The sequence below is a fragment of the Oratosquilla oratoria genome, chromosome 36 (assembly GCF_046742065.1).
Source record: "Oratosquilla oratoria isolate Oo_2021 chromosome 36, ASM4674206v1, whole genome shotgun sequence".
NCBI lineage: Eukaryota > Metazoa > Arthropoda > Malacostraca > Stomatopoda > Squillidae > Oratosquilla > Oratosquilla oratoria.
In genome coordinates this window covers 33054833-33077315 of record NC_134812.1, presented here as the reverse complement: position 1 = coordinate 33077315, position 22483 = coordinate 33054833, and the positions used below count along the sequence as shown (strand labels likewise).

At 41.3% G+C, this 22483-nt stretch overlaps 2 protein-coding genes across 5 annotated transcripts in view; both read right to left on the bottom strand.

Moving 5' to 3' along the window:
* LOC143018940 (intraflagellar transport protein 81 homolog) overlaps positions 1–2874 on the bottom strand; it is a 33562-nt gene extending 30688 nt beyond the window's left edge. Inside the window, exons 1-2 of one of the 2 annotated variants that reach the window (XM_076174541.1) lie at positions 2732–2874; positions 1757–1884 (exon numbers count right to left, since the gene is read on the bottom strand). In XM_076174541.1, the coding sequence (XP_076030656.1) occupies positions 1757–1864 (108 nt within the window). In that variant the 5' untranslated portion in view covers positions 1865–1884; positions 2732–2874. The remainder of the gene's footprint in view (positions 1–1756; positions 1885–2731) is intronic. The other variant, XM_076174540.1, reaches the window with a different exon arrangement.
* A 14426-nt stretch (positions 2875–17300) lies between these two features.
* Tmep (Transmembrane endosomal protein) overlaps positions 17301–22483 on the bottom strand; it is a 231081-nt gene continuing 225898 nt past the window's right edge. For all 3 annotated transcript variants that reach the window (XM_076174538.1, XM_076174537.1, XM_076174539.1), the window contains one exon: positions 17301–22207. The gene's annotated coding sequence lies outside the window, so the exon portion shown is untranslated. The remainder of the gene's footprint in view (positions 22208–22483) is intronic.

Sequence of the window (22483 nt, the reverse complement as noted above, 5' to 3'; positions counted from 1 at the left end):
GGAGTGATTTCTATGACTTTTTCTTTTTGGGTACCCCCCCTGTGTAAGGGGGGTAGCCACCCTTAATGCTCACTTCCAGCCTACTGTCACTCCCTCCCCTTGTACATCGCATCACCTTACTTTTGCCCACATTTATCTTCAGCTTCCTTCTTTCACACACCTTCTCAGTAGTAAAGAACAGTAGTAAAGGATAAAATGTCAGGATGGAGAGCAGTAACGAGCGGAGTTCCACAAGGTTCAGTGTTTTCACCGATAATGTTTATTGTCTATGTTAATGACATGATGGAAGACACAACAAGTTATGCCAACATGTTTGCAGATGATGCAAAAATCATGAGAAGAGTGAAAAATGAGGATGGTAAAATACTTCAAAAAGGTCTAGATACTATTTTTGTATGGAGCCAAGAATGGGAAAAGGAGTTCAATACCAAAAAATGTAAAGTACTGGAAATGGGCAATAGCAGCAAAAGGCTATCCTTAAAATTTCTTTGGGATGCAAACACACTACAAAGGCAAAAGAGGAGAAAGACTTGGGAATGTTGATAAAAGACAACTTGTTACCTGACAGACATATCAGCAGGATTGTGAGAGAGACATATAGATTACTCCAAGATTAAAGTGAAGTTCCATTATATGGATGAAGAGATGATGAAAAAACTCATTGAAACCCTGATACGTCCAAGACTGGAATATGCATCAGTAGTATGGTCCCCACACAGAATGAAGGATATAAGCAAGATTGAGAGAATACAAAGGGCAGCAACCAAACTGGTCCCCAGCCTGGCAGATAAACCATAGGAAAGAGTAAAAGTACTGGGTCTTCCAACTTTGAAAGATTGAAGAGAAAGAGGTGACATGATTACAGTGTTCAGGTCACTAATGGGGATAGATTGCAGTGATAGATGAGATCTCCTGATTAAAGATGGGAGGACCTTAAGAGGTCATGGAAGTAAATTAAGACCGTATGTCAAAAGGACATGAAGAAATACAGTTTTCCACATAGATGTATAAATATGTGGAATAGCTTAGAAGGTGACATAGCCCAAGATCAAACAATACATGTGTTCAATTCTAAATATGGTAACTGGAAATCAAAGATATAGATTCAGTTGGAACTGTAGGCTACATGAATTTGAGTCCAGATATGTTAGAAAATTAGAAAATAGGAGACAGGAAGCAACAAGCATTGCCCCTTTCCTGTATACTACAATTAGATAAATGCAATTAGGTAAATACTGCTTGGTTCAGAGCCAATGCATAAATATAAATATATGAATAAATAAATGCAAAATACATAAAATAGTAAAAGAAGAAAGAGAAAAAATATAGGAACACAGGTTGTTTTAAATTTACAAGTTTATTCTATGTGAATTTGGTTTAATGCAACTGATAAGATAATACATTTTATTTTAATTATGCAGTTTGTTTGAATTAACAAGTCAGGTCCAGTTTTTTTTTTGACATCCACAAATATTCCTTAAGATGCTGTTTATCTCTTGATTTACTATAATAAATAACATTTTACTGGAATGCAAAAAATAGTTTCATGTGGTGGATATCTTGGTGCCCTTCCACCTCCCCCCCATTTAATTTATGCTATTCTTTATTTGCATGATACTCTTGGTCCCTATATATCGTGTAAATTAAAAACTACCAATAAAAAATATTCATAAGAGAGTTCAGTTTTCAAGTTATACATGTTCAAGCAAAATGCATAAAATCACAAAGGATGACAGAAAAAGATAAAAAAAATTACCTGCAGCAGCTGTTCAGGTGTAAGGCCATCAAATGTGATAAGGTTGTAGTTACGGTTGTAGGGAGCCTTATTCAGCTCCCCTACAATGTATTTAATTTCTTCACTCATGGTTGTTACACTTCAGTTACCTATAAAACAATAAAGATCACCTTTACTACTAGAATATACAATTCAAACATACACAAAATATATTACCAGTGCCTACCCAGAAAACTGTTACATTATTACATATTTCCCTTTTCATAACACTTTCTTCTCCATTTATATAAACATTTTCTTAATACCTGCATGATCTTTATTTACCTATCACATCCAAGCTAGAAATACTATCCTGGGCCATAATGGATGACTAAGAGGTAAACAACTTGGATGGATGAAATATTTCCTAGAGGACGTGTACATGAAGACAGTCGTAAAAGATAAAATGTCTGGATGGAGGGCAGTTACAAGTGTAGTCCCACAAGCCAGGGTTGGAACTAGCACTTTTAATGTTCCTTATCTGCATAAATGGCATAACGAATGGTGTGATAAGCTGCATTAACATGTTTACAGATGGTTTGAAGATCATGAGAATGGTGAGAGATGAGGCGTACAGTATGTTCTGAAAGATCAAGACAGTAGGAGGAGCTAAGAGTGAAAAATAAATATTGATGTCAGGTCATTCCATCAATCTGTTGCCCCTGGTTTCTCTTGTAGAAGACTCATGGCCTCTAGGAAACTGGCCCTTTTTTTAACCATAAATTACTTAGAGAGGAGATATTATTGTGATGTTTTTTTGGGGGGGGTATTGCCAGTGTGGGGCATAGTAAAATGAACGCCAGACAGTGAAAGTATTGGGAATAAAAATGCACAAATAAGAGGCAACCTGTCTGTTCAGCAAAACAAATGCCACTGTCTCTCTGCTTTGTCTTTGACAGTTTACCTATTACTGTTAGTAATCACTTCTGAAATAAACAAAGAACACTGTAAAATTACTTACAGAATTTCACTATCCGGGTTAGTCAACTGTGAGCATTTGTCTTTTACAATTAGGATTACAAATAACTCACTCAGACAACCGCTTCTGCGAGATTGGTTACTGTGGGAGAGGAAGAAGTCTGAAGGAATTTCGTGTTTTTGTTTTCGTTCACGTTGGCATGGCAACGGCGTTGCGTTCGAAAACGTTTAAATATTGAATATATATTCTTGTTTAATGATGATTATTATCATTATTATTATTATTATCATTATCATCATCATCATAATTATTATCATTGTTAATATTATTACTATTATTATAATTATTATTACTATTGTTATTGTTATTATTATTATTATTATTAATATTATTATTATCATTATTATCATTATTATCATTATCATCATCATCATCATCATCATCATCATTATTGTTATTATTGTTATTATTATTATTATCATTATTATTATTATTATTATTATTATTATTATTATTATTATCATTATTTTTATTATTATTATTATTATCATTATCATTATGATGATGATGATCATCATCATCATCATTTGTCACGACCCACCTATGGGTTAAGGTTAATTAAGGAATGAGTGACTGCGTTTCCTGGAAGTCGGAACGTACTTAAACAGCTACCTCCAAGCAATGGGAGAGAAATATATGCTTTCGCGCCAAAATATGTTACATTTTCTGAGCTCGGCGTCATCCGATAGAACGTATTTCGAAGCGCGCCCCAACAGACGGGTATTGCGCAATGGTTTACTTTATAGCATACATATTATGAAATATATATAAAATACATTCATTCGTGGAATTGTTCGTTCTCAATCCAGCTATATGTTTGAACCCATAATACAATACCAAACGTCAAAAGATGACCAGGAAATTTCTTTCTATGAGGGATCCCGTAGAGGGCCGCCCATGGGCGGCATGATTTACACACGCTGAGCGGGAGAATTTAAAGGTTGGGGATAGGATTTAAACTAGGAATGGGATTAGAACAAGGCTTAAAAGGGCGAAACCTCCTTACCTACAGAGTTAAAAAAATACTATTCTAGTAGTTTGCCTCTCAGTCCTCCAACATGCTCCAATTTCCACATAAGTCAACTGTGAGGTACTTTATCAAATGCCTTCTTTAGGTCCACCCCTCTCTTGCATCGCATCAATCACTCTCAAGTAAAACTTTAAAAAGTTCGACACTCACGACCTTCCAGGCCTGAAACCAAACTGACTGTCCGTCAGAATATTCATCATTTCAAGATATCTGGTCCATCGATCTTTCACATAATTTTATTATTGTGCTGGTCAGTGCTACCGGCCTATAATTTAGTGGTTTCTTTATTTCCACCATTGTGAATTGACACCACATTTGCCCTTTTCCAATCAAGTGGCACAATGCCTTCTTTCAATGAACATGTAATAAGATTTGCCTCCGAAAATTCCCAATATAGGCCAAAATATCCCAAGGTTTACAAATATTGTAAGTTAACGCTACTGAAACGTTGATTCTAGTATATTCCTTACCTGAATGTTGAACTTATGAAGAACTATTGGAGAAATACAGGAAGAGGCTCTTCATCATTGGGAGACTCGGCATCATCGGGATACAGTTCGCATTTCTCTCTGTTTCCTGGCAGCTTCTTTGCTGATGTAGCGCTGGTGGCACTGCCCACTTATAACATATTTTATTAGTGATGTCGATGGCTCCCACTGGTTGCAAGTTGTTTCCTGTTGTGCTATTGCTTGCGTAGCTAGAAATCGGTTTGCAACAGTTGACACATGAGGGCTGTTTGTTCGTTTAGTTTTGATAATGTTAAGTTGAGAAAATACTCTCAACGTATCCAAACGACAGCACATGAAGATAGAGAGGAGGCAGAATTTCTGCCCGTTATGGCCATCTTTCACCGTCCACAGTTCATGCCAGAAATTAGTTGCCGAGTCACTCATATTTTTCAGTGATTTCTTGAAATGCAACAGATCTTTCCATTCATCCTGTAAGTTGTCAAAGTCTTCTTCTTTAATCAGTGTAGGAAATTTGACCGCCAATTTCACAATAGAGTGTAAGCTTCTCTCATCGGAGAGTGCTTCTTTGGCGTCAACAAGTTGCAAGATAACCAGAATACTGTCTTCCTCAAAACCAAATCTCTTTCGCATTTGAGCACAAAGTTCCACCAAAAACTTGTGGCAGTCAAGACGAAATATTTTTTCAGCTTCTCCTAGAGGTTCATTAATAAGCATGGACTTGCATCTGCCACCAACTTAAATATCATCAACTTTCTTCTGTGTGGGTGTCATAGCGGGTAAATCGCTGGAGGTGACCAAAATGACCCAAAACAAAAACAAAAAATCAAATGGGGTACCCCATGGAATTTGGGGGGAAATCCCAAGGTCAGCGATTTGGTCCAAACTTGCGCCACAAGTACACAGTGGGATAGGGTGCACATCACCGTAGACAGCGGAATCCTGAGACCAAGGGTGTGGCCGTCAGAGCCATCCAAACTTCCGCCTTTTGACGTTTATGCCTGTGGCAGGGATACCGTCTGCCTGACTGCTGTGCCATTGCACTGCAGGGCATCCCAGGCCGCCCCGGACCTGTGGGTGTCATAGCGGGTAAATCGCTGGAGGTGACCAAAATGACCCAAAAACAAAACAAAAACTCAAAGGGGGTACCCCATGGAATTTGGGGGGAAATCCCAAGGTCAGCGATTCCGTCCAAACTTGCGCCACAAGTACACAGTGGGATAGGGTGCACATCACCGTAGACAGCACAATCCTGAGACCAAGGGTGTCGCCGTCAGAGCCATCCAAACTTCCGCCTTTTGACGTTTATGCCTGTGGCAGGGATACCGTGCGCCTGACTGCTGTGCCATTGCACTGCAGGGCATCCCAGGCCGCCCCGGACCTGTGGGTGTCATAGTGGGTAAATCGCTGGAGGTGACCAAAATGACCCCCCCCAAAAAAAAAAAAAACTCAAAGGGGGTACCCCATGGAATTTGGGGGGAAATCCCAAGGTCAGCGATTTGGTCCAAACTTGCGCCACAAGTACACAGTGGGATAGGGTGCACATCACCGTAGACAGCGGAATCCTGAGACCAAGGGTGTGGCTTCTGGGTCATTTTGGTCACCTCCAGCGATTTACCCGCTATGACACCCACAGGTCCGGGGCGGCCTGGGATGCCCTGCAGTGGAATGGCACACCAGTCAGGCAGACGGTATCCCTGCCACAGGCATAAACGTCAAAAGGCCGAAATTTGGAGGGCTCTGACGGCCACACCCTTGGTCTCAGGATTGTGCTGTCTACGGTGATGTGCACCCTATCCCACTGTGTACTTGTGGCGCAAGTTTGGACCAAATCGCTGACCTTCGGATTTCCCCCCAAATTCCATGGGGTACCCCCTTTGAGATTTTTTTGCTTCTGGGTCATTTTGGTCACCTCCAGCGATTTACCCGCTATGACACCCACAGGTCCGGGGCGGCCTGGGATGCCCTGCAGTGGAATGGCACACCAGTCAGGCAGACGGTATCCCTGCCACAGGCATAAACGTCAAAAGGCCGAAATTTGGAGGGCTCTGACGGCCACACCCTTGGTCTCAGGATTGTGCTGTCTACGGTGATGTGCACCCTATCCCACTGTGTACTTGTGGCGCAAGTTTGGATGGAATCGCTGACCTTGGGATTTCCCCCCAAATTCCATGGGGTACCCCCTTTGAGATTTTTTTGCTTCTGGGTCATTTTGGTCACCTCCAGCGATTTACCCGCTATGACACCCACAGGTCCGGGGCGGCCTGGGATGCCCTGCAGTGGAATGGCACACCAGTCAGGCAGACGGTATCCCTGCCACAGGCATAAACGTCAAAAGGCCGAAATTTGGAGGGCTCTGACGGCCACACCCTTGGTCTCAGGATTGTGCTGTCTACGGTGATGTGCACCCTATCCCACTGTGTACTTGTGGCGCAAGTTTGGACGGAATCGCTGACCTTCGGATTTCCCCCCAAATTCCATGGGGTACCCCCTTTGAGATTTTTTTGCTTCTGGGTCATTTTGGTCACCTCCAGCGATTTACCCGCTATGACACCCACAGGTCCGTGGTTCAAGGGGTTCAAGGGCGTGGCAGTGGTACCCCTCCAAATTTGGGCCTTTTCACCCAGTAATCACCTTTTGGCTTCTGGCACCCATACCGTTGGCCTGAGTGGTGTCAAATTGGACTCCACGGGAGCCCTAGCCATCCTCGACCTGTGGGTGAGATGGCGGGTTAATCGGAGCAAGTGACCAAAATGACTCAAAATCCAAAAAATCTCAGGATTAACCCCATCAATTTAGCCGTAAATTCGAAGGTGACCGATTTGGTGCCTCTGGCACGCATACCGTTGGCCTGAGTGGTGTCAAATTGGACTCCACGGCAGCCCTAGCCGCCCTCGACCTGTGGGTGAGATGGTGGGTAAATCGGAGCAAGTGACCAAAATGACCCAAAATCCAAAAAATCTCATAGGATTAACCCCATCAATTTAGCCGTAAATTCGAAGGTGACCGATTTGGTCCAAACTTGCCCCACAGGGAGAGAGTCGGTCAAAGTGCACAGCAAGGTAAACATGAGCAGCCTGAGTCCAAGGGCGTGGCAGTGGCACCCCTCCAAATTTTGGCCTTTTCACCTAGTAATCACCTTTTGCCTTCTGGCACCCATACCGTTGGCCTGAGTGGTGTCAAATTGGACTCCACGGCAGCCCTAGCCGCCCTCGACCTGTGGGTGAGACGGCGGGTAAATTGGAGCAAGTGACCAAAATGACCCAAAATCCAAAAAATCTCATAGGATTAACCCCCATCAATTTAGCCGAAAATTCGAAGGTGACCGATTTGGTCCAAACTTGCCCCACAGGGAGAGAGTCGGTCAAAGTGCACAGCAAGGTAAACATGAGCAGCCTGAGTCCAAGGGCGTGGCAGTGGCACCCCTCCAAATTTGGGCCTTTTCACCCAGTAATCACCTTTTGGCTTCTGGCACCCATACCGTTGGCCTGAGTGGTGTCAAATTGGACTCCACGGGAGCCCTAGCCGCCCTCGACCTGTGGGTGAGATGGTGGGTAAATGGGAGCAAGTGACCAAAATGACTCAAAATCCAAAAAATATCAAAAGGATTAACCCCATTAATTTAGCCGAAAATTCGAAGGTGACCGATTTGGTCCAAACCTGCCCACAGGGAGAGAGTCGGTCAAAGTGCACAGCAAGGTAAACATGAGCAGCCTGAGTCCAAGGGCGTGGCAGTGGCACCCCTCCAAATTTGGGCCTTTTCACCCAGTAATCACCTTTTGGCCTCTGGCACCCATACCGTTGGCCTGAGTGGTGTCAAATTGGACTCCACGGGAGCCCTAGCCGCCCTCGACCTGTGGGTGAGATAGCGGGTAAATGGGAGCAAGTGACCAAAATGACCCAAAATCCAAAAAATCTCAAAGGATTAACCCCATCAATTTAGCCGAAAATTCGAAGGTGACCGATTTGGTCCAAACTTGCCCCACAGGGAGAGAGTCGGTCAAAGTGCACAGCAAGGTAAGCATGAGCAGCCTGAGTCCAAGAACCTATACCTGAAACACGCCCATATTTCTACCCCAAGAATAATGCTGTTGGCTTGGAGATTGGTCCAGACACCTAAGTCTGTTTTGCTCGTAATTTTATGTAAAATCATATATAATTCACAAATATAATTCAAATCTTAAATTCGCACTAAAACATGGAAATAACCTATAGTTGAAACACGCCCATATTTTAACAATGGTAATGGACCATTACCATTGTTCTTCATACTCGGGGCGTTGGTGGTGGGGGGGGGGGGGCCGGGCCCCATGGTGAGCTCTGTACTTTCAAGGGAGAGAGGATTCAAAGAGATGTCAGGGGTTTTGGCATGCAGTAGTATGTTGTGTTTCAGTCTGTTGATGGAGCAGTGAACGATATAATTATAGATATTCTTCTGGAGGCGAGTGTATAAACCACGAAAATCACGTGGAGTGGAGAGCACGTTATCTCACCCAAGCGACTAGACCTGTCGCGCTAGCCACGCACACTTGCCCATGACAGTTCGACCCTGAAAATTGAGATTGCGTGGTGTGATGTTGGAACTGTTGAGTCTTTGTTAGATTTTGGGATTCTCATGATTTTCCCATGCTTCAAGATGTTGGGTATGGTGTTGTGTGAATAGCTGTAGTTTGCAATGTTGGTGAGTGCCTGTATCCTGTGTGGTCCAAGGTGTTTTAGATGGATGTTACTTATGTTGTCATAACCACAAGCAGATGAGTACTTGAGGTTATGGATTACATGCTTTATCTGGCTGTCCATGAAGGGTGCATATTCTGAGTCTGTGGGGAATTCTTTCTTACGTCAAATGATGCATCAGTCATCAGGGTGAGGGATGAGATGGCTTGTCTGTGCAAAGTAATTTATGAGTGTTTGCTTGTTGTCTTTTTGAGGGTAGGGTGACTTGTTGTAGTGATTGTTGCTTGAGTGTGGTCCATAACTGTTGGATAGAGTAATGCTGTTTAGTGTCTTGTATCTTTTTTTATGATTGTTTTGACTAAGGTTAGCCAATTTAGCGATTTTTGCTAATGTATCATATTACTGATCTCAGTGTTGTTTGTATTTGGTCAGTTATGTTCTGAGGGATAGGTGTGGAGGTGGCATGTTTGCAGTGTTTGATGAGGCCTTGAATTTCTGGTGTGAAATTTAGAATGTGTGATTTTCTGTTGCCTCTAAGGATGTGTTTCTTGTCTAAGGTTAGCCGATTTAGCGTTTTTTTGCTAATGTATCATATTACTGATCTCAGTGTTGTTTGTATTTGGTCAGTTATGTTCTGAGGGATAGGTGTGGAGGCGGCATGTTTGCAGTGTTTGATGAGGCCTTGAATTTCTGGTGTGAAATTTAGAAATGTGTGATTTTCTGTTGCCTCTAAGGATGTGTTTCTTGTCTGCATTTTGTAAGATTGTAATGATGTGCATACCAGTGTCCATGTCTGATTATTGTACTGTTCAATGCCTAGAAATGTTTTTCTGTCTCTTCAGTGAAAGCTTACCCAATTCACTCATTTATAATTAGTGTATGTATGTCTGTGGCCAACTGTGATGTATCATGTATTGGTGGTGATAAGTATTGGGAGGTGATTGGATCCAAAAGCTCCAACCACCTCCCAAGAAGCTGTCAGGGCCAAACAGGAGGAAGAGAAGGTGATGTCAGGAGAGGATGGGGTGTAGAGGGCTTGATGAGGGATGTGTGTGTGATTATGGGTGTTGTTCATGATTGTTAATGAGTCAAGCAGAGTCTGTAATTCAAGCCTTCTGTCTGTGTCTGTGCTATTGACATAACAGGCCGACAACTTGGCATTGAAGTCACTGCTCAGGATAATGTTAGGGAGGGTGGTGAGTTGGTTAAGAATGTACTTGAAGTTGTCAGGAATTATGGGGGATGTACATGTTGACTAGTGTGCTTGTGGATTTGTTACTTGCTTGAATTTGGATTGACTGGGTTTTAGTGGTACTGTCAGTGAGAGAGAGGAGAGTTTGGTGGTGGAATTTATCCCCAAAGCAAATGAATTGATGGACTATGGTGCAGCATCTACCGCCATTGCTATCCATCTGGTCTTTTCTTATGGTTGTGAAATTACAAAATGAGGGTATTTTTTTTTGTGAGTGTCAGAGTTTTGTTTCTTGTAAGATGGCAATGAGTTTGTTGTGTTACTTGAGAAAGTGTTTGAGGTTGTGTTTTTTCATTTTGATGCCATTAATGTTTAATTGTAATATATTGATGCTGTGTGTTCTGTACATGTTTGAGGCTGCTGCATGGGGTTGGGGTACATGTGGGAGAGGAATAGGATCAGGGTTAGGAGAAGGAGTGGATGGGGAGAGTGGGGGAGAGGGTAGAGCAAGGGTAAGGGTGTGGGCAAGGATGTAGGCTGAGGGTGGAGAGGTGAAAGTGAGGTCAGGGGTGGGCCTGAGGAACAGGTCCAAGTGTTGTGTAGTATATTTCAGCAAATGTTGTGCAATTGAGGTGGACCCAATTTTTTAATAAGTTGCATTGAACTGAGTCCTTTGTCTGATGGCTCAAAGTTTGGAGCATGTCAGACAAGTGTAGTTTGTGATGGCTCCAAGGTTGCTCTCTACATCTCATGTTAATAGAAGAAGAGGGATAATTGCCAGAGTCACCCCTTGGTGGAGAAAAAAAATATGAAGGTGTACTTCTGGGTAAGGGTTTTGGCACTTGCCCCGGGCAACCAAAATTGCTCCCAGAGATTCATGCCACCCTCCAGGGTGGCAAGGACTTCTTGTGGTGGTTTGGCCCCTAATCTCTTCTTGGGGTTGGTCCCTGACATAGACGCCGCCTTATCACGACTTTATAAGGGGGAAGAGGCCTTTGGTATATAGATCGGGCAAGTTGGGGTTGGGGGAGGTATTGCTAAGCAAGGTGAAGATGCAGCAGAGAGGTTTTGATCTAGAAAGGCTGTTGTTGCTTCTTTGTTTGGTTGTCTTCTTCAATATACTTACTGCCACAGTAAGGGTGACATTATTGAGGGTGGTTCCCCAGCCAGGAGAGAGGAAGGGGCTATTATTTAAGGTACCTTTCCTTGTCTCCTCCCCATGTGGGGTGAGTGTATTCTAAAAAGGGCTACTCAGTCATGTAGGTTGCTACGGAGTGATACTATCCCCTCAGTCCCAGTACAAAGTGATCAGTAAACCTATGCCAAGAGTTATATGAATTGTTACTAGGATCATAAGTACACATGGGAGAGGGTGGTGGAAGGAAGGGTGGCAGATAGAGCGTTAATGGACTATATAGTGTTGACCAGGAGTATAGTAGGAAGAGTTAAGGATGTATATGTTCTAAGGGTGGGGGAATATCGGATCATTTTTTTTGAGGTACTTAGAGTGAACTGCTTAAATAAGAAAGAAAAGGAGAAGGAGTATAAGAAGAAGCTGAGAGAGGAGTGGGAGGGAGTGAAGGGTAGAGTAAAACTAGGAGTGGAGGATGAATGAGGATGGTTCAAGGAGGGAGTCATAAGGTGTGCAAAGATGGTGTTTGGAACAAGTAGGACGGGAGGAAATAGAAGGAAGGTGAGTGAGTGGTGGGATGAGGAAGCAAAGAAAGGTGTAGAAGAGAAGCAGGCTTTCATAGATTGGTTACAAACTAGGACGAGGGAATCGTATGAGAGCTACAAAGTAAAGAGAAGAGAAGTAAAGCATAAGATAAAAGAGGAAAAGAGGAGAGCAGATGTGAAATGGGGTAAGAGTATGACAGAAAATTTTGAAAGTAATAAAAAGATGTTTTGGAAAGAAATTAAAAGAGGAAGAGGAGGTGAATCAAGTAGAGAAGAAAAGGTAAAAGGTGCAGATGGAGAGATGATAATGGAAGAGAAGGCAGTGAGAGGAAGGTGGGCAGAGTATTTTAGGGAGTTGCTAAATGTGAAGGAGGATAGGGAAGGAAAGGTAGTTGCAGTGGGAAGCACTACGAAAATGGTCGATATGAGTGAGGAAAATGGAGGAGAAATATGGAAAGATGAAGTGAAAGCAGCTGTTAAGATGTTGAGAGCAGGTAAGGCATCTGGTCTGGATGGATGTCATGCAGAATGTCTGAATAAAAAGAGGTACAGTTATGGTGGACTGGCTGGTGAGGTTATTTAATGTTTGTTTAAGAGAGGGTAGACTGCCGGAGGACTGGAACAGTGCCTGTATAGTTCCACTTTACAAGGGAAAGGGGGACAAGTGTGTGTGTGTAGTAGTTTCAGAGGGTTCAGCTTAAGTGTAGTTGGGAAGGTTTATGGGAGGGTCTTGATTGAGAGGATTAGGAAACAGAGGGAGTAATTGGTGAGGAACAGTGTGGGTTTAGGACAGGTAGGAGTTGTGCAGATCAGATTTTTGTTGTAAGACTGACATGTGAGAAAGCTATAAGAAAAGGTAAGGATTTTTTGGGGGGCTTTTATGGATTTGGAAAAGGTTTATAACAGGGTAGATAGGAAGGCGCTGTGGGAGGTATTGCAGATATATGGGATAGGAGGAAAGTTGTTAAGAGCAGTCAAGAGTTTTTACAAGAGTAGTAAAGCAGGTAAGGCACCTGGTCTGGATGGATGTCATGCAGAATGTCTGAAAAAAGGAGGTACAGTGATGGTGGACTGGCTGGTGAAGTTATCTAATGTTTGTTTAAGAGAGGGTAGAGTGCTGGAGGACTGGAGGAGTGGTATAGTTCCACTTTACAAAGGAAAAGGGGACAAGTGTGAGTGTAGTAGTTTCAGAGGGATTAATCTATTAAGTGTAGTTGGAAAGGCTTATGAGAGGGTCTTGAGAGGATTAAGAGAAGAATATTGGTGAGGAACAATGTGGGTTTAGGCGAGGTAGAGGTTGCATTGATCAGATTTTTGTGGTAAGACAGATATGTGGGAAAGCTATAGGAAAAGGTAAGGATGTTTTTTGGACTTTTATGGATTTGGAAAAGGCTTATGATGGGGCAGACAGGAAGGCACTGTGGGAGGTATTGCAGATATATGGGATAGGAGGAAAGCTTTTAGCTGCTGTCAAGAGTTTTTACGAGAGTAGTAGAGCATGTGTCAGGATTAGAAATAGAGAGAACGAGTAGTTTGAGGTAATGGTGGGACTTCATCAGGGATGTGTTATGTCACCCTGGCTGTTCAATTTATAGATGGGGTGGTGCGAGAGGTAAATGCAAGGGTGGTGGGTCAGGGATTGAAGATAGTTAAAGAAAATAGAGAAAAGTAGGAGATAAGCCAGTTGTTGTTTGCTGACGACACTGCACTTGCAGCAGGATCAGGGGAGGGATTGAGGAAGTTAGAGACATTATTTGGGAAAGTGTGTGAAAGAAGGAAGTTGACAATAAATGTGGGTAAAAGTAAGGTTATGAGATGTACAAGGGGTGAAAGTGGCAGTAGACTGGAAGTGAGTATTAAGGGAGAGAGACTGGAGGAAGTGGATAGCTTTAGATACTTGGGTGCAAATGTGGCAGGAAAGGGAGGAGTGGAGGTGGAGGTAGAATGTAGATTGAGAGAAGCAAGTAAATGCCTTGGGAGATTAAAAAGTGTAATGAGAAATAGACATTTGTGAATGGATGCTAAGAGGAGATTGTATGAAGGAGTGATTGTGCCGACAGCACTGTATGGGGCAGAAACATGGAACATAAGAGAGAAGGAGTTTGAATGTGTTTGAGATGAGGTGTCTGAGAAATATGATAGGGATTACTAGGCTGGATAGAGTGAAAAATGAGGAGGAGAATGGGGGTGGAGAGGGAGTTAGGAGATAGGGTTGATGAAACAGTATTGGGATGGTTTGGGCACATGGAAAAAATGAGTGAAGAAAGACTAGTGAATGAGGTGTGGGAGGAGTGAACATGAGGGGTCAACCTAGGATGAGATGGATGGATTGGGTAAAGGGGGGTTTGGGTAAGAGGGGAATGTCTGTTGAGGAAGGACAGGAGAGGACAGTAGACAGGGGTGAATGGAGAATGGTTGTATATGGATGATGTTGTGATCCATGAGGTGGAATGGGTGGGGGATGGTGGGTGAGGGAGTATGTGTGAGAAAAAATTTACACAGCCTGAAGGGATTTCTCCCCGTCTTCTCCTTTTCTGCATGAGGGGACCGAGAGGGGGGTCGCCGAATTAATGAAGCAGCCTTGCTGTGGATGTGCTGTGTCTTGTGACACTGCTTCTGACCCAGGGCACTGGACATGATGCAGGGATGACCCGTCATCCAGGAGGTGCCAAGATAAGAGGGAGGGAGGAAGGTGGAGGGGAATGGAGTGTGATAGGGATGGAATGGGTGGGAGTGGTTTTTATGCCTTTGTTTTTTGGCTACCTCCCTTATAAAAGGGAAAAAAGCCTTTGGTACATGTATGTGTTAGGATTAGAAATGGAGAGAGTGAGTGGTTTGAGGTAAAGGTGGGTCTTCGTCAGGGATGTGTTATGTCACCCTGGCTGTTCAAGAGGTGAATGCAAAGGTGGTGGGTCAGGGATTGGAGATAGTTAAAGTGGAGAAAAGTGGGAGATGAGCCAGTTGTTGTTTGCTGATGACACTGTGCTTGTAGCAGGATCAGAGGAGGGATTGAGGAAGTTAGAGACAGAGTTTAGTAAGGTGTGTGAAAGAAGGAATTTGAAGATAAATGTGGGCAAAAGTAAGGTGATGAGATGTATTAGGGGAGACAGTGGCAGGAGACTGGAAGTGAGTATTAAGGGAGAGAGACTGCAGGAAGTGGATAGTTTTAGATACTTGGGTGCAAGTATGGAAGGAAAGGGAGGAGTTGGGGTGGAGGTAGAATGTAGATTGAGAGAAGCAAGTAAATACCTTTGGGGAGTAAAAAGTGTAATGAGAAATAGACATTTAGGGAATGGATGCAAGAGGAGATTGTATGAAAGAGTGACTGTGCCAACAGCACTATATGGGGCAGAAACATGGAACATAATAGAGGAAGAGAGAAGGAGTTTGAATGTGTTTGAGATGAAATGCCTGAGAAGTATGATAGGGGTTACTAAGCTAGAGTGAGAAATGAGGAGATGAGTAGGAGGACAGGGGTAGAAAGGGAGTTGTGAGATAGAGTTGATGAAAGAGTATTAGGATGGTTTGGACACATGGAAAGAATGAGTGAAGAAAGATTAATAAAAGAGGTGTGGAAGGCAGAGATGGAAGGAGTGAACACGAGGGGGTGTCCTAGGGTGAGATGGATGGATGGGGTAAAAGGAGCATTGGGAAAGAGGGGAATGTCTGTTAAGAACAGAAGATAGGGGTGAATGGAGAATGGTTGTGTATGGATGATGCTGTGATGTATGAGGTGGGTGGGGATGGGGGGTGAGGGAGTATGTATGAGAAATAAACTGACACAGCCCAAAGGGATTTCTTCTAGTCTTCTCCTTTTCTGCATGAAGGGACGGAGAGGGGGGTTGCCAAATTGATGAAGTGGCCTTATTGTGGATGTGCTATGTCTTGCAACACTGCTTCTGACATAGGGCAGTGGACAAGATGCAGGGATGACCCATCATCCAGGAGGTGCCAAGATAAGAGGGAGGGAGGAGGGTAGAGGGGAGTGGAGTATGTAGGGGATGGAATGGGTGGGAGTGGTTTCTATGCCTTTGTCTTTTGGCTACTGCACATATAAGGAGGATAAAGCCTTTGGTATATGTATGTACTAGGAGCATCCTAGGAATCATACACCATAAATTGAGGGCTTCTTCTCTCTTATAAGGGAGCCAGTCAGCCAAGGCATCTACCTATTCCCATCTACCACCTATTGTTTCCTTCTCATCTTAGCCTTTTGTGGATGAAGGGTTATCCCAGTTTCCTCTCAAATGCCTGAATCAGAAGCAATGCAGCAATACACAACACATCCAAAGCAAGGCAAATTCATTTACACAGCAATCCTCCCTCCACATCCCCATATGTGGAAAATAGAGAAGACTGGGTGAAATATCAACAAGCAGAACACCCGAAGATGTTGAGCGTGTGAAAACTGCAATAAAAACCAGTGATTAAAAGTCCAAGAATTATAAGGTGATCTTAGTATCCCGTGGACAATGTTAGAGATTTTGATGGAAGATCTTGGTATGACACGCATGGCAGCAAAATTCATCCTATGTCTCCTGACCTGTGAGTAGATGGAATTTCAAGCTGAAAATTCACAGGACTTGCTTCAAGCTGCTACAAATGATCCAAATTTCCTAATTCAAGTAATAACCAGAGATGAGTCATGGGTCGAAGGCTATAATCCAGAAACAAAGTCCAGTCTAGCCAATGAAAGCCACTTGTGTCTCATCTGAAGAAGGCAGGGCAAAGTCAAAGTAACGTCATAGTCATTTTGACAGTGCTTTCTGATTATCAAGGTGTTGTCCACCACAAGTATGCTCCAAGTAAGGCCCAACAATAATGAAGGAGTATTACATGAAAGTTCTTTGCCTTCTAAGGGATGCAGTGAGAAAAAAATGGTCACAGCTATCGGCTAGCAGTAATGATAATGGACCTACCCATTCTTCACATGTTGTGCAGGGATTTTTGGCAAAACATTCCATCACCCAGCTCACACAGCCCCACTACAGACCAGACCTAGCTCCCTGTGACTTATGGATTCTCCCAAAACTAATATCACTATTAAAAGGGTGGAGATTTCAGTCCATGGACGAGAATAAGAAGAATGCAATGATCCAGCTGACTACGATCCCAAAAGAGGATTTTGCAAACTGTTTTGAAATGTGTAAAGGACACAGAGAAGTGTGTAAGGTCCAAAGGAGACTACTTTGAAGGAGAGTAGGGCACCATTGTTCTAGGTTAGTAGCATTTCTTGAAATTGTAAATAGCTGGATACTTTCTGTACCCCATACTTTGCATTGACTTCTTTAGTAGGAGTCACCCCTAGGGGGTACCCCAAGGCAGTGGCGAGTCAGTAGTTAGTTTGTCCTTCGAGAGGAAGAAAAACTTGACTCTCCCGACCCCCTACTCTGCAGGGAAGACAGACACACAAGACCCACTCCCACATTTCCCAATACAATAATAGTTGCAATTTTTATCTTTTCATTTCCTAAAGATAGTGCAAAGGATAATAAAATACTTGAGGAAGCCACTGTAATCATATTAATTCATACTTCATATAATATTCATATCCTCTTTGTGGAACTACAACATTACACCACAGCATGATGGTTAAGGACATCTCTTATACAACAATAATGATAAGTCCTAATAATGATACTAATGATACAACAGCAAAGTTTAGGGAAATATTCCTTTATATATGGGGAAAGACATCCCACTTCAGTTTCCTTTTGTTGCTGTTACTGTTTGTTTATACTTGTAAGGAATCACAGCAAAGGATTATGGACATGTTTATTTTGTGATACTAAAAATAAAAATAAAATACCTGTATTTACTAGTGCCCATTCACAACTTAATTGACCAATCAAAAGAACAAACAAGGCAATAAATGTAATATCACAAATGGCCAAAAGATTGATATTACCATGTGCACACGAGTAAACGAAAATAAAATCAGGAGACTAAAATGAATAAATTTAATAGATGGCCCACAATTAACCACCACATATATGCTTTACATAAACAATTAAGAAAAGGAAAATTTTCAGGTGCAAGGTTCCTCTCCCCTCGCCTGAAGAGTGGTTCCCCCACACCTGAAGTGCTGTGTTCTTGTACACAACTTCAATTGTAGATTTTTTCATTTTGTTGATAATAGCAGTTAATACTATTAATATAAAATGTGTCATACATTTTTTGGGGTACAAATGTACAAATTGTGTTTGCATTTGCTGGTACCATTGTACAGTGTATGTTAGCTGCTGTTTATAAGCAGCTCCCAACTATCCAGTTTCCTCTACTGAGGACCTGTATTCTTGAACTTTTGTTCCAGCATTAATAACAGTGAATGATAATTCCACACAAGCCAATACAGTTGAATATATATATTTGTATACGTTTATATATATATATATATACATACATATATATATCTTTTCATTAACTATAAACTGTTTCCTGTTTGGAACAACTGCAGAAAAATGGGTGTTGTCTTGAGTCCTGTAATCATGAGGCATGTAAACATGTTGAATCAAAATAAAATATCTACCTATATTACAACTATTCTTCTAAATGATTGAATCAATTTGTCAATGAATGTAAGATACAGTCATTACAAGGACTTAAGAAAACTATGCCCTTTTCCTTGCAGCATGGTGATGATGGATGTAGAAGCAGTAATAGTTAATAGTTGTGGTAATTGCAGCAATTTGACAGTAAATAGCAATATTCATAGTACTTATGCCCACAGTTTACCTGCTGCTACAACACCTGTACAAAACATAGAAGCTTCTAATGAAGGACAGGAAATATTTAAAGGTTAAGGTGTTTGTATGCCCGTGTGTGACACTCATACAAAAATATTTTTCTGTGCATGCAAACTGGGTGGCGGGGAGGACGGGGAAGAGGAAAGTAGGGAAAAGAGGACATGAGGTCAAGTATTCCATATGAAAAGTATGTATTAACAAATAAATAGTGGGTTCACAATTATAAATCACTAATAATGGGGAAAATAGTATGAACATTATCCTGTACAGAATACAGGATGTGAAGAAAGTTCTAATGAAGTAAACTGATATGAAATAAGGATAGGATGATGTATTCAGAAACACCCTACAATTACACACAAAAAAGAAAAAAAAAAAAAATTGTGGTGGGGGGGAGGGGGGAAGATTACCCGGTAAGTACAAAACCCTCATAGTAATGAGATGAAGTGGCAAGGACACGAGTGAAGGGTTCTGTCTACATCACAGTAACACCCAGCCCCGGGCCTGGCTTCAAATAGCACTGCTGCCTTCCAACTTGCTTACACACACATGCCCTAAATGTACAACCAACAGGGCTTAAATTTTCATGGACACATACATATAGCAGTATAGGCTATTGATACTAGCCACAGTTCAAGCTTCACATTTTGTTGGTAATCCATTCCATACAAAAATTATCTCCCTACAAAATTAAAAAAGGAAAAAGAAAAAGAAAAAAAAAGAGAGAAAGAGAATGGTAAATGAATTTGCCAATTTACATCGGAAAGCTATGAAATGCTTGAAAATTGCACACGAATATATTAGATCTATTAAAGAGAGGGGAGAAACATAACAAAAACCAACAAAAAGTGAAGGGAGGAAATTAGCAACTTATGACTGATTGCTCGTGGGGAAGATTGATTTAAAATAGCACTCTTCCTTGACAAAGTTCCCCTGTGGAAATTTTTAAGTACAAACACACATTTTTCATCAATCATATTGGCACAAAAAAAAAAAAAAAAAAAAAAAAAAAAAAATTACATTGTGCAGATGAGCCAAACAAACATATTACATAGGAATCAAATTAACTGCAGCTTCCTTTGGCTTTGATACAAATGTGCCCCCTTACACGAATACTGAAATATGACACTATTACACCACTCACAAATGCCTCTTTATTACAGTTCCGTTTGTTTGGCTGCTAAACTCGACACCTCACCTGGGAAGTTCAACAGATTTTATATAGTATGTTAAGTAGATTAACCATATTCATACTGCAATGACTTCTTCAACTATACTAACTATTTGTGACAAATTTCATAATCCATGTCACTTTCCCAACGCCACTTTTCCTGTATTTGGTTGTTTCAAAATAATAATTTCTGCAGTTATGGGACAGCTTCTTGTGATATCAATTTGAATGATGTAAATCCACCAATACTGTTATGTCAATAGAAAATGACAAAAATGGGAAAATGTTAATCACCTAAGAATAGTGTTTAAACAACCCATTTCTGTCTTTCTAGTAGTATTGTACAGAAAGGAACCAAACTTGCCCAGTACTTAATTTGGTATATACAACCTTCCTTTACACAACTAACACTGCAAGAATACAAAAGCTTGATGGCAAATATACAAAATGGACCATGAATGCTTGCTTGATGGTCTCCTTAAGTTTACAAAAGAATTCTGTTTCCAGTTACTTAAATTCTCCATCAGGGAGAGACTTGTCTTTCTACTACAAGATACTTCTTTATGCAACATACAAATGTGACTGCACCAAAGGACTTCTTCCACTCAAAAAAATACTTATGTCTACCCACTAGCTTGTGTTACTTCCCAGTCAACATATTGCAGTTACTATTTCAACAGTGATAGATTAAGGAAAGAAAGGTCGCTATATGGATATTATTCTCTTTGAAATACTCAGAAAAACTAATAATACTACAGTGTGACAAAATAAATTAATAACATAAAAGGAAATTAGCACATATCACTGAATATCATAATTAGAATAGTATGCTAAGTACTGGTCCTAAACAAATATGCAAATGTTATCTAAAACCTTCCCAAGCTGCCCTACATTATCCTTCCATAAAAATAAATAAAACTGAAACAAGTTCTCATAGCAGAAAGTCAAGAACAATACCACTGGAAAAAATTGTGCTTTGCCTGTTTGCAGTGCCCATCGTGTGTGGCCACACCCTCCAATACTACTTAACTAGACTATTGACTTGGTCTAAAAATAAATTTTGACCTCTCATTCAAATTCAGAGCTATTTTGTTTGGAGACTTCAATCCCGTCCTGATGCAGCAAAACAGCTGAATATTCACTGATCATATCCTAAGAAACGGGGGACTAATCTCTTTTGATGTTAGAAAAATCAACCATAACTACAGTTTATAATTCTAGGGAGCAAGTGACTCTTCTGTTTAGAAATAATGTTAATTCCTATGAGAATTTCAAAATGCACAGAAGACTTGACCTGAGCACCGACATGAGGCAGTTTTGCTACTAAAGTAAAATCAAACGTGGTCAGTTCTTGGAACCCCTCTGTGCATGTGTTTAAGGGGGTTAGGTTAGATAAAAGGTTTCAGGTTCAATTACAGTGCTTCAAGCTAGTTAACACAAGAGTAAGTATGAAATCTTAACGTAATTAAGAATTGGTTGTCATGTTTGGTCTCGAGATATAAGGTAACTGGGTTTGTATGTGTAGGACATAACAAAGGCAGGAATACAATCTATCGTAGCCCCTCCCTAACACGAGCACAATTGCAGGAACCTTCACTGTTTGCTGCTTTTTGCATCCAAGCAAAACATATATGCCAAAAAAGCAAATCAAAATGACCCTCACGATGGATGAGCCTGAATTCTAAATTTGTTTGGTCTTCACCCAACCCTGACACACACAGATGGGAAAGCTCTGGGTGTCTGATGTGACCTTCAGTCTCTGACATGTAGGGCTGACATGAACAGCTCTAAACATTTATCTTGGAGGAAGAATGACAAAATGAGCCACTACGTGCTAAGGTGGCCATAGTATGATGAGCTATAGTTATATTATCTTGGTAATGATATAACAATATGAGCCATTCTTTATCCTAGCTACAAAATGACAAACTGAAGTATCTTATGGTGACTGACTTTGTTGACAAACTGAAGTACTTTAAGGTTACTTCACGCTGCTGATGTTAGCCTCGTAGAAGTAGTAGTAGTAGTAGTAATAATAGTAGTAGTAATAATATTCATTAATTAAGCCTCACTTGAACCTGCAAAGTTGGCCATAGGAAACAGTAATATATATATATATATCTATACATATATATACATGTATATATATGTATGTGTGTGTGTATTTATATCCTATAATTTGATCACCACAGAACATGCTTCATATTTGTGTGCAGGGAGGGTAAACCTTGTGTAGCATCAGGTCTCACATTCTGATGACACTTAGAATATAGGCCAATACAATATTTTGTACATAGAACCAACAAAAATAACACTTTTTTTTAAATAACAATAGAATTCTCTCTTGGACACAAAAAAAATATTCTTGCTTGGATATGTTGAGCTCAATCAATTTCCAATGCATAGGACCACCAAAGGAATGTAGATTCTCCTCACTTATGGAGCAGCTGCTGCCTCACACTTGCTAGCTACTCTAATTGGCTGGACCGTTCATCTGCAAACCAAAATTGATAATTAGTCAGAAGCTAACACAATCAGTGTAGAGTTCAGGAGAAAATTCCGTTACATACATACATATACCAAGGCTTTTTCCCCCTTACAAGGGAGGTAGCCAAAAAGAAAATGGCATAAATCCATTCCCACCCATTCCAACCCTAAATACACTCCACCCCCCTCCACTCTCCACCCTCCCTCTTATCTTTGTACCTCTGTTTAAATGAAAAGGATGAGGAGCACAAGTACCAAGAGAAGTTGAGAGAAGTGTGGGAGG